General features: G+C 35.9%; 1 protein-coding gene across 5 annotated transcripts in view; it reads left to right on the top strand.

Moving 5' to 3' along the window:
* ARMC8 (armadillo repeat containing 8) overlaps window positions 1-12634 on the top strand; it is a 104380-nt gene that overhangs the window by 48210 nt on the left and 43536 nt on the right. For all 5 annotated transcript variants that reach the window (XM_081235823.1, XM_081235824.1, XM_081235825.1 and 2 more), the window contains 6 exons: window positions 365-445; window positions 2454-2529; window positions 2626-2716; window positions 4404-4464; window positions 6736-6936; window positions 9979-10074. In XM_081235823.1, coding sequence (XP_081091949.1) covers window positions 365-445; window positions 2454-2529; window positions 2626-2716; window positions 4404-4464; window positions 6736-6936; window positions 9979-10074 — 606 coding nt within the window. The remainder of the gene's footprint in view (window positions 1-364; window positions 446-2453; window positions 2530-2625; window positions 2717-4403; window positions 4465-6735; window positions 6937-9978; window positions 10075-12634) is intronic.

Here is a 12634-nt window from a genome sequence, read left to right as displayed (position 1 = left end):
ACTACACTGTCTCCTGTGGGCATAGGGTAAGGGTGTGCACATGAAATGCAGAATTTGGAGTGCTTTTGTTGCTGTAATGGTGTGAGTGAGGGCCTATGCCAGGATAGCTTCTGTGCCCCCTTCCTTATTTAGGGAGGTAAGGAGGCAGCGGTGCTGTGGAACTGGGATGAGAGGTAAGATATTACAGCCCTTTGCAGGACTGAAAACAGTGTCTATCCTGCTTTTTGGGAATGGGTTTATACAGGAGAAGGGTAACTACAAATTCTACATTGTAGTGAATGTGGTTCTCTCCATTTAAGTAAATGTTTTATTGGAATGAATCATTACTCTTCTTAATGTATTATTATATTCTCTTTTCTTACAGGGTCCAGATCATCAAACAATTTTATTTAATCATGGTGCAGTTCAGAATATTGCTCACCTACTAACCTCAGTATCTTACAAAGTAAGATGTTAAAAATTATGGCCAGACTTTTATACTTTATTTTGCGTTTCTAGAGTCTTGGTCTGGAAAGAAGCACACATGTTTTGTTGTTTCTTTGGTAGATATTGTGATCAAGAATAGTATTTTATCAGTAAAATGTTATGGGGCATTGTTTTACCTATAGAGAGAGTACACTTAAAAAAAACCGACCTTGCCTTTCCTTTTTTCTTTTTTTTCTTCAGGATATGATTGTGGTATAAGTTCCTATTGATTTTTACCTGTGATCATTAGTAGTCTCTTCTGGTATGGTGTCAGTGCCAAAGTTGCATGTGAGGTCATGCCTTGAAGTATGTAGGAGCAATGGCTTGCTATTACAGGGAAGACCTTGGATTACCTATTTGAAACCTTTATTTAGCCACACTGACTGAAACTTACAGCATATATCCACATATACATCAACATTTAAAATGTGTTCTGTTTTGTATTTTGAGTTAAAAAGTCAAGGGTTTTCAGTTGTGTTAATTAAATTTCTTTACTATCTTTTATATATAGGTAAGCAGTGTCATGATATACTATCAGGCATTTAGTTAAAACTTTGGTCATTTCATTATTGTCCAACTGGTAAGTTGTAGCAAATATTGGGACACTGTCTTTATTGTGTCACATTAGAACTAAATATGCTAGGAATTTCCTGTAAAGCAGAGAAGCTGTCATTTTTGTCTTCTATCCATTTGCACTGATCCTAGTCTGCTCTTTTTGTCCTTAGCTTTATTGCAGGTCTGCCCTGCTAATATGTACGTTTTCCCTACCTCAGACATCCAAAGTTAGATCTTGGTGAAGATCTCACAAGAATAGGAGTGGGGAATGGAACCAGCTTGAAACTAGCCAGAGGCAAGGGAAGGACATATATACTGAGAGCTGCTTCCTCTGCTCTGTACCTTGTGTGTAGGCTGAGACCAGTCAGCACTTGTATGTCAAGAAGCAGTTGCTGGGGTGGCGATTTACTGTTCTTGTTCTTTTCCATCCTCTAGCTTCATTAACTCCCCCAGTTCTTCATTTCTTTCTTTTCTTTTCCACACTAGACTTCCTTATCTACTATGGCAAGTTACAGGTTGTAGAAGGAAAAAGGTTTTGGTAACATTACTCTTGCCAAGGTTTGCTCCACTGTCACAGTGTCATGAACATATTCTAGGTTCCACCCGTAGGCACGTGCTTGTGCTGCAGAGCATTGCCCAAGTGAGGGACAGAGCTTCTTCACACCTCAGCTACCTATCCTGCCAATCTCAGGCTCCACAGAAGAACATCATATATAGACTCAGGCTTGGAAGTGAGGATTAGCTCATCTGGTGAAAGCTGAACAGAAAGAATGAAAAATAACAGCTCTCATAGGAGCTCCTGCAAATTATAAAATATGTTGTATGTGGTCAAGAGTTTGAGCCCCTGGTATCATCCCAGACCAGTTACCTAGTTTTGAGGTATAGTGACATAATTCATAAGTATTTCTAAAGTTAAATTAGTCCTTTTCAAAGTTTTATCATAACTTTCTTTCCTCTCCTGTTCTCTACCCCCACTCCCCATCCCCATCCCCATCCCATACACAACTACAAGAGTACTCTTTTTTTTTTTTTGGTCTTCTGTTCAGTTCTCTGGTTTGTAATTTGGGAAGAAGAAATGTCCCACTTGAAAGGCAATTAGTAGTTGTTACTAAGTTCCCTTTGCCTTACCAGCATTGTATTTTTTACAGCGTTCTTTTAAATTTGAATAGGGATTTATCTAGTTCCATTTTAGTTGCTACTTCCTCCCTGTTTTTTCTTTTCTATTATTTCAAAATTAATTTTAACTTTTTATAATTTTAACTTGCCGTACTCTTCAGATATACAGGTCTTATTTTTATTCCCTTGAGTCCTTCCTTTAGTACTTGAGGCAGATTTAAATAGTTATTTCTTCAGAAGAGTTTAGATTCTGAGACATTAAAATTCATATTTGCAAAATTAAAATAAATGCTTTGTTTGTTCATTTATTTTTACAGGTTCGAATGCAGGCACTGAAATGCTTCTCAGTTTTAGCTTTTGAAAACCCCCAGGTATCGATGACCCTGGTAAATGGTAGGCTGGAACTTTCAGTGGCACCTACACAATTTAATTTATGAACTTTGTAGATTTAAAGAATTCCTTAATCCTTGTTGTTTGTTTTATTTCTAGTTTTGGTTGATGGAGAATTGTTACCACAAATTTTTGTGAAGATGTTACAGAGGGATAAGCCCATTGAAATGCAGCTCACATCAGCAAAATGGTAAAGGTCAAGACAATGTGGGAAGAAAGCCAGTGCTTTATCAATTTAGAGTATTTTTGGACAGCCTAATGAGCTCACTTTCAATCCCCATCTTGTTTTGGGATTTTGAAATTTGAAAGTCATGGGATTATCTCATATCTTCTTAAATGGATGTGAGTTTTATACTCAGTTTACTACTAGTAGCATGCAGAACAAGAACTCTCTTATAACATCTAAGACTACCTACAGAAAATTACTTCCTTACATTCCCTTCTCCTTGTATTTCAGTTGAAATAACACAGAATTAGATCAGATTTAACCAACACATATTATGCTAAGTATTATGTCAGGAAAACATAAAGATATAGAAATAGTGAGAATTAGTTGAAGTTGATAACCAAGGCATGATTTCAGAGAATGTGACTTCCTCATCTTTGGAAAAACAAAACAAAGATTCCTCATAGAGATGTGACCATTTATAAGATAGTTATGTACAGTTCTTATTAACACAGTTCCTGGCTCATGTAAGCATTCAGTACATGTTAATTCTGTAATTATCAATACATTACCAGATAGGTTTAACACCTGTTATGTAGGGTTCTGTGCTAAGTGAATGGTTTAGTTTCAGTATTTAAGAAGCTGTGGCTCTCTAATATTTTGGCCAGAATGAGGAGTTTTCAGTGAATCACCCCTGCATCATGAATCGTTTTCTGTTTGTTTATATGATTTGTATTTTTTGTTTGTCTGCGTTTTTGTCTTCAAAACTGAGCATTTGCCTTTTTGTTAGTAAGGTAATACTCTCATGGAACTGCTTTCAAAAAACAATGTAGTAACAAATTTTAAGATAATGATAACAGCTATAAAGAATTCATCTCCTACAGTGTAAGTAAGGAGTTTTAATGACTTGTTTATAACTTTCCCTAGAAGCCAGAACATGGGATATTTTAGGTTTTTTTCCCTCCAGCTTACCAAAGGAATCTAATTCAAAAAGGAAATCCATTCATTTAAGTTTCTTAATTGCTTAATGTTCAGTACTTGCTTAGAGAGTAGAAAGTAATTGTATTCTTATTCACAGCCAGATGTAATTGTGAAGGTAATTGTTTTTCAGTAGAGCCACATCACTAATTAATTCTCAAAGCCACTTCTGGTAACCTCTGACTAGTTAGTTAATATCTTAACTAGTTAATATCTTAACTGTCTTAGCTAATAGGGATAGCTATAAGTGTTACAAGTTAAATGCTTCTTCTGTGATACTTCTACCACTGCTATTGGAGTTGAAATATCCCAACTTAACTTCCATTTAAATTTAGATACTTTGTTAACTTTATATTTATTTAAAAATTTTTTCCTTTTTATTATGGAAAATTTCAAACAAAAAGTATAGAGAAAAGTATAGAGAACTCCAGTGTGCCCAGCACCTTGCTTTATCGTTTACCCATTCATTCAGCCATTTATTTTTAAAACAATTTTGTGGGTATTTTTTAAAACTTCTGGCTTACTGTCTGCCTATATCAGATAGTTTTCTTTGACTATTTAATTAACAGAATCTCAGATAAGGGAGTGTCAGAATCTTCTCCCTCAAGATAAGTAAGAGTAGTTGTCTTTTTTTTTCCCCATAATATCTTAAAGGCAAGTAGGTGGTTGTTGTTGTTGTTTTTAAAGCTTTAAAACAACAAGCAAAAACTTACTTTCTGCCATCTTATTCCAGTTTAACTTACATGTGTAGAGCTGGAGCAATTCGGACAGATGACAACTGTATTGTATTAAAGGTGAGCGAATTAATTCTTTCTAAAAACATGTGAAAATTATCCAGGCATATAAATGTTGAATATAAATATTTGTATTCCTATTTCTTTTTACACATTTATCACTATGGTATGTGTGCACAGCATGAAATAATATTAAAACACCATGCTTTTCAGTGGGATGACATGTAGTTTTAAAAAACTGGTTTTAGATATGTTTTGAAAGTCAAAGTAAATCTTTCCTTGTCAAACCTTTTTCACTTTTATGGCAATTAGAAGGATGTAAAAATTATAAAAATGTGTAAAATTCAGGTTAAATAGAAGATATATTTTAGTCCTTGATTTTCATTAAGTTTGCAACACAGTTGTGTAGGCAAGCAGTTCACTAACTCTATAGATAAAGACTTTATTTCACCCACATGGCAGATAATCAAAAGGCATAATGAGAAAGAATAAGTAAATAACACATGAAAGCAGTCATCATTATTATGGTGTGTCAGATGCAACTAGAACTCAGAAAAGCCCAGATAAAAGACTAGCCCTTAGGGCTTCCCTGGTGGCGCAGTGGTTGGGAGTCTGCCTGCCGATGCAGGGGACATGGGTTCGTGCCCCGGTCCGGGAGGATCCCACATGCCGCGGAGCGGCTGGGCCCGTGAGCCATGGCCGCTGAGCCTGCGCGTCCGGAGCCTGTGCTCTGCAACGGGAGAGGCCACAACAGTGAGAGGCCCGCATACCGCAAAAAAAAAAAAAAAAAAAAAAAAAAAAAAAAGACTAGCCCTTAAAAGTCCTAAGACCTGGATTCTGGTTTTAGCACTTTCACCACTGACTGGGTCGGTAGCCTTGGGCACATCCCTTATTCTTGTGGTGCCTCAGACTCCTAATTATGAAAATGGAAGCAATAATTCCTGCTCATCTATCCCAAAGGGATATTGAGAATAACAATATATTAAATACATTAAACAGCTTTTAGTTCTAAAGAACAGAACAACTGTAAGTAAATTGATAGTGTGTCACTTTGTGAATGTGAGATCTCATTATCAGTGTTCAAAATGAACCCAAGGATAAAAGAACATTAAGAAGATTAATGTTTCCTTTAGTCTTTGGTGAAGCAAGACAGTTTAATGAGATCTGAGGACCCCTAAGTAAATAGCACTGCATAGAGTGCTAAGGGCTTCCAAGCCCTTACTTAACTGCTCTCCCCCTCCTTTTCTTTCTCATTGGTAAACTAGGTTAATAAGTATCTTCTTTGTGTAGTAGTTGTGAGCATTAAATTCAGTAATCCATGAATATATGGTATTGATAAATGTTGGTAACTGTTCCAAGGAAAATAAGAATAGGCTTTCTTCTTGGAAGCCTAGGGTCATATTTAAAAGATGGAACCAGCCTGATAAGAAATCAACAGTGAACAATAAAGTGCTAAACTCTGTGGTCAAGCTATAATAGGAACTTAGAAAAGAACAAAGCATAGTTGACTGCGGCTGTAGAGGAAGTCTTCCTGTAATTCTGATGTTTCAGTTTCTATTTCCACATTATCCTTTAAAGTTGATTCATCAGCCTTAGAAATATAAACATGGGATATTTTTATTGAGAACCTAATGTAGATAATTTACCAAGACCAGTGCCAAGGTTTTTGAAGGACCTCAGAAATAAAATTGGACTAGTAGATATCACAGTCATTCCAGGGAGTTCTCTGGAGAACTCAGGAACTATGATTGATGCATTTCACTTGGATTACAGGAGAACTGGTAGAATCTGACTAATGCGAAGATCACTGAGTTTTTAAAGCTGTATTTTGTTTTTGCAACTGTAAGTATTAAACTCTAAACAAAAATTGAAAGTCATCCCCAGCTATATCATACTCATTAAGGAAAAGATAACATACTTTTTCTAAGGCAAAATCGTTCCTAATTAAACTGCTGGATGTATTTTAGGTAAATAAATACATAGACAGGGCAGGAGCATCAGAAGTGATTTATTAGGGATTCTTAAATGTCTTTCGTAAGGTTGTCCAATAAAGCTTCAGTCTTATCAATCACAAAAGCCTAATTAGACTTTATATTAACGTGCTTTGAATATCTGGGAGTCTAGTGTGCCAGTGTAAATGATTAATATGCACTGAATTTTGTGTGTTTTTACATTCCAAAAAAACTTCTATTCTCTGAAAGTCTTTATTGAAACATTTGATCACAAACATGACTCCCAGTAAAAACTGTTGGGTTGATATATTTACTATATGATCTCCATCATGCTTTTGCGTTTACCAAAAAGCAAATAATTAATATCACTACCTTCCAGACATTGCCTTGTTTGGTTCGAATGTGCAGTAAGGAGAGGTTACTAGAGGAGAGAGTTGAAGGAGCTGAGACACTCGCCTACCTGATTGAACCAGATGTTGAGCTGCAGAGGATTGCTAGCATTACTGATCACCTCATTGCCATGCTTGCGGATTATTTCAAGTATCCCAGCTCTGTGAGCGCCATCACTGATATTAAAAGGGTATGTTCTCTTTTCCTTTTCAGCAGCTCAAGAGAGGGATTTTTAAGAAGATTTTCTTACTGTTCACCACTTTTGAACCAATTGATGATTAACAGTTCAGAGCCCTTTTAAATAAAGAAATCTTTCAGTAACGTAGATGATGTCACTTTATGAGTTTTGAATCCAGTTTGCTTCATGTTTATTGTCAGAAGTTTTTTAGTAAGGAGATAATCAGAAAATTGCATCCCAAATTCCCAGCTAACCCCAAAATAGTGGGGTCCCTAAGCTGGTTATTGACATTATATCAGCATCATCTAATGCTATTGAAAGTCCCAGAATCAGCTTTGTCACTATATTCTCATTCTTTAGGACCAGGGTAATCTTTTGTTCCAGGCGACTGAGTGGCTTTATTTTACTCTCAGCCACTGTCTTTTTCTTTTGCTACCTTTTCTTCTAATTTTTGCCATCTCTTCTTTCTTTTCTGCAGTTTCATACTGTGCTTTGGGCCTGCTAGTGACAGCTAAAGCACCATCTAACCTCTAGTTTGAGACCATCAAGGACCAAATTGTGCTAACTTTTTCTCAAACTATAAGTTCCTCAGAATAGGTAGATATTCTTTTTGGCTTTGTTTTTCTCAACATGTTTGTCATATCCACTTCTCTAAGCATGAGAGATAAATATTCTGTTAGAGAAAGTTTATTTAAGGAGGTCATGGTATAGAGAGCATTGCCTCCTAAATAGTAACCAGTACTGTTTCACAAATGTGACTGTATTTTTGATGCCACTGGTCCCAATGGTAAATTTTTTTAAACTGTTCTCTTGACCTCTCCCATGCCCCTGAGTTCCAAAAAACTTCATCCGGTAGGCAGCTGTTCATTTGGCATTTAACACTGAAAATAAAACAAACTATTAAGGGTATAACTTTTCTCTGTCTCAGAAAGGGCCTAAAATAACTTCCATTGATATTTGTATTAATGTACCCTGCCCTTTATGTATTAAAGTTATGTGCCTGCTCTTCCTTCAGTAGTATTGTTTTTCTAGTAGAAGTGATAGGTTATATTGAAGCAGCTGCCTTGTCTGTTTGCCCTCTGGCTGCTTGCTCACTGACACAGTAACTCAAAGTACAAAGACATATGAGCAAGTCCTAACTACAGCCTCATGAACACCCTTAGCTGACCATCGCAGCAAGGCAAATAGAACACTTTGATGGACATGAGAGTGAGGAAACATAGTTACAAGAACGTCTAGCTTACACATGTGCAAAACATTTAACTAGTATATAGAAGATTATCCCTTTTCTTAGGGTTTTTCCATTTTATTTCCATCACAGTAAAACTGGAATAATAGTAACTTTTTTTTAAATCTCCTAAACTTGAATATTAGTTTGTTTTGTCATCTTTATTTTTGATGGTGGATTATCCAGTGGTTTCTGACATACAAGTATAGGTACTAGACCCATAAGAGAGACTTTTGTACATGTTAATAAATGTGTGATTTACGTGGTATTTTAGTCCAAGTCAGTATTCTAATAAATGTTATGACTGGAAAGTAGTTAAGACATAAGAATAGATATTTTAGAACTTATACATCAAAATGAGTGTCGTATATTGGGAGGTTCCTCCCATAAACCATCAGTACCTGCTTTGATCAAAATATTGGGGGAGCTACTCTTAATAATTGCCTTCAGAACCACCCCAACTGAGTTTTAGTTTTTTACTGTGGAGTTTTTGTTGTTGTTGTTACTCTAAATGATGTTACCCAGTTGGATTTCCCCCTCTTCACACTCCAGTGACAGTTAACTTAAAACTCTCTTAGTCAATGAAAATATGTTATTATTGTCAGGGTTTTCTTGCTAGTGTGCCATTCAGTTCTTTAGGAATGTTCAAAAGAGGGTCTCAGAATATTATGAACAACACCTACATCTTTGCATAAGGGCGAACCTTTCCAAGGCAACTCATTTGGAAAAAGTTGTAATCATTTGGATAAGTTATATCTCTTAGTTATAAAATTATTTACTTTACTGATATGCCTTATATATTTACTGGTTCATATTTAGTCACTGAAAGTGTCCTGAGAACACGCTTCTCTTTTATTTTTATGGTAGTTTGGTGATAAATCAGGTATATGGAAGAATTGATAACTGAGAAAGCCAGTTAGGCATATGAAAAGATAGTGTTAATTGTTTCATACCAGTAAGTAAGTTTAATAAATTTATCCCAAAAAAGCCCCCTGAACATAATACTCAGATAGCTGTAATAGACAGGTAGTAATGATTACCATGGTCTGTTGTTTATTAAGCATTTTTACAAAGGTTTTCCTGCTTCTAAAAGCTTTTTAAATGCTGAAATTTGGTTAGCGCTATTAATGTTTGGGAAAACCTTCTAAAGATACTGTTGCAGCAGCACTCAAGTTATCAGCTGTATTCTGGGGTTAGAAAGGCCTGAGTGTGCCATTTTTTTTGTTTTTTGTTTTAATTTAATTAAATTAATTAATTAATTAGTTGCAGCCTGTGGGATCTTGTACCCTGACCAGGGGTCGAACCCAGGCCCCCCTGCATTGGGAGTGTGGAATCTTAGCCACTGGACCACCAGGGAAGTTCTTGTGCCATGTTTTTGAGAGCATTTCAAAGAGTTGGTGGGAAATTCCCTGGTGGTCCAGGGACTCTTCCACTGCAGGGGACACGGGGTCAATCCCTGGTTGGGAAGCTAAGATCTCGTGTGCCGCGTGGCACAGCCAAAAAAAAAAAAGAGCTGGTGCAAGCAAGCACCAGTGCCACTAAAGCTACCATCTAGAAACACTGAATTTTTAAGGCCCAAAGGTTCACAAAGGTTTTTCATACACCAGTGTCACATTTTAGACAGAAGCAGACTGCAAGAATTCTAGGTCATGTTGACACAGACACAGCAAGGTCTCAGTCATATGTGAGCAGAAACCCAAAATAACCAGCACTGATACGTTAATAGTCGTTAAAACATATTTTTTCTTCAACTCTACTTTATTAGTTTTATTGAAAATTTAATTCGTGGACTGGGTTGGAACATATCTTTTTTTTCCCTCCCATAGCTTGATCATGACTTAAAGCATGCTCACGAACTTCGCCAGGCTGCATTCAAGCTCTATGCCTCTCTTGGAGCAAACGATGAAGACATCCGGAAGAAGGTGAGTCTGGGAGAGGGGCGTCCCCCAGTCCTGACAGCCAGCAGGCAGGGAGTGACGTCAACCTGAAAGTCGTGGTGAAGAGCACTGACAGTGACTGTTTGACTATAATAAACAGAGTGACTAAAGGCGTAATGGAAGAATGAATGGGACCCGGATTTGGGGGGTTGTTTGTTTGTTGTTAGAACATAGAGTGGCACGGCCCTGCCGGAATGACAAATAACTGGCGTGCTTTTTTGTGTCATTAATATGGATTATTGTGTTGCACATTTTTGCATGTGTTCTGATAAAAATCAATCCTAGCACTGTGAAGCTTCAGACACCTTGAAAGACCTAACACTAGAATTGTAAATGTTATTTATGGAAATACTTTCCAATGCCATTGAGAAATTCAAATCTCTATTGTATATTGTTCTTTGATATGTGGCTTAGTTATGTTTTGATTTTTTTTTTGCTACTGTGCAAGTTCGATGTGAATAAAATCTTTGTGGAATAATGATTTTATGTTTAGCGAGTGGTCATCTGAATTTTCCAGCTCCCAAAAAATGTGTCACTGCTATAGCACCTTATGTTGTTACAGCCTAGTCCAACACTGAGCTCATGTCCTTTATGAGAATAGTTCTAAGCAGGGAGTAAAGTATTGTGGTAAGCTCTGATCTGACTCCCTCCACAAACCAAAAGCCTGGAGCTTACTACTCAAAACAAAACCCATATAATCTAATAAATTATAAACAAGGCTTTTAGGAACATCAGTAAATGAATTCATATGTTCTGTCTTGATGAGCCATAGCAGAGAGAGCAAATTGTGCATTATTTACTGAATGTGGCAGTTTACTAAATCTCCCCATCTTGCATTGGTATTTTAAGGAGCCCTGTGAGAGAAATCACAGAGTATTGGGACTTTAACGTGATTTAGAGAAGTACTTTGGGCTTGTAGAAAGAGAAGTATGGAATTAACTGTAGGTTTATTGAAATAAATTGTACCATTCTTGGAGAAAATTGAAATTAATAGCAGTAAGATCAGTAAGATGAGATATGTAAGTAGCTTTGCTTTAAAATCAGTGCAGAAAACACAACTAAGCTGAATGTTTTCCATGTACCTCAATTTAGTTGAGTTAACAAGATGTTTTTGACTTGAAGTGTTCTAGTAAATACCTATGAAAATCCTCTTTGACACCTCTAAGCTTTCATTTGTAAAATGTTACTTCAAGGCAAACATACTAGTGATATGATTTTCCCTATGTCTAATCATGATTTATGAATGTTGTTCATATGTTTCATTCAGTTTAGGTACATGGTGTATTGCAAGGGAAGAGGCTTTTATGGCAATTCATATAGATAAAACATTTTTTTTTAATTGACATGGACTGTATAACTTAAACCATCCCCAAACAAATCATTATGTATTTATTAGGGCCCAATGGAAAGAGGAGAGGTATTTTACCCAGTCTTTTAGCTGAAGAAGGCCATGCCATGGACTGAAAGGGAGATAGATAGATGGACCATAATGGGAGAAAATAGGATGTCCATTTGTACTTCTTTGTACTTTTTTGTTAATAAACTATTGTTTTGGAATTAATGACTTTAATTTGTGATATCGTGTTCTAGAAATATAACGTAACAGTCTGATGATCAGTAGTCTATTAAAACTTGTATTTATAATGTGTATAATTTCCTGGTAAGGCTAATCCCGATAATTTCTGTAGAAAGATAACAAATAAAGAATAAGTTATAATTATTATAGTTTTTTGTGTGTGCTGAAGAAAAGATACTATAGTATGCCTATGTAATGGGGATTATATAGAGTTTTTAGGAACGTATTTAATTTCTGGGAAATCAAGTGAATAATTTATAGTTCATAGCAACTACTGAAGAGAGAAATTGTAAATTGAAAAATATAAATAATTTTGTGATAAAATCTGCATGAAAACGGTTCTTAGGAGTGGAGAATTTTTATTTTCAGTGTCTAAAAATGATAAATGTTAACTCTTCCTTTGAATGCGTTTATTTCTATTCTATTTTTGTTGAAATAATTATTTGGGTAGATTCTTATTTACTTTCTCCATGAAATATTTATTTACCTTTTACACTTCTGCCTTAACTTTGATTGTATTTCTTTTTTTGGTGTAGATTCTTGAAGTACAATGTTTATTATTGTTTTATTTTTTAATGCAATTTTTATACTTGCCAAGATGGAATTTCAGTTTACTGAGTTGATGAGTGGACAATCTCTGAAAGAAATTTCAAAGACTATAGACCTATTTCCACCCCATCCCTCACCCCACCCCCCAGCCAAACAAAAAGGCTTATTTATTCCAGGATAAAAGTATGAAATGTTCAGTCGGTCTGCCCTTTAAATTGAAAATGGTAATGTGATTCAGTAAATATAGGAAGTAACATATATCCCATTGCCCTGTTATGACCAGTTAAGGGAATGAGGCAGAATGAATAGAAAACTAAATCAAAGAGATAGAGACAGTGAGAGGTATACACAGCAGTAAAGGAGAAAGATACAAGCCTCCTTTCTTCATGGAATTATGGCTCTATTTCATTGCTTGTAAAG

Source organism: Mesoplodon bidens (assembly GCF_964165515.1).
Source record: "Mesoplodon bidens genome assembly, chromosome: 5".
NCBI classification, from domain to species: Eukaryota; Metazoa; Chordata; class Mammalia; order Artiodactyla; family Ziphiidae; genus Mesoplodon; species Mesoplodon bidens.
This window is presented reverse-complemented; position numbering and strand designations above follow the sequence as displayed.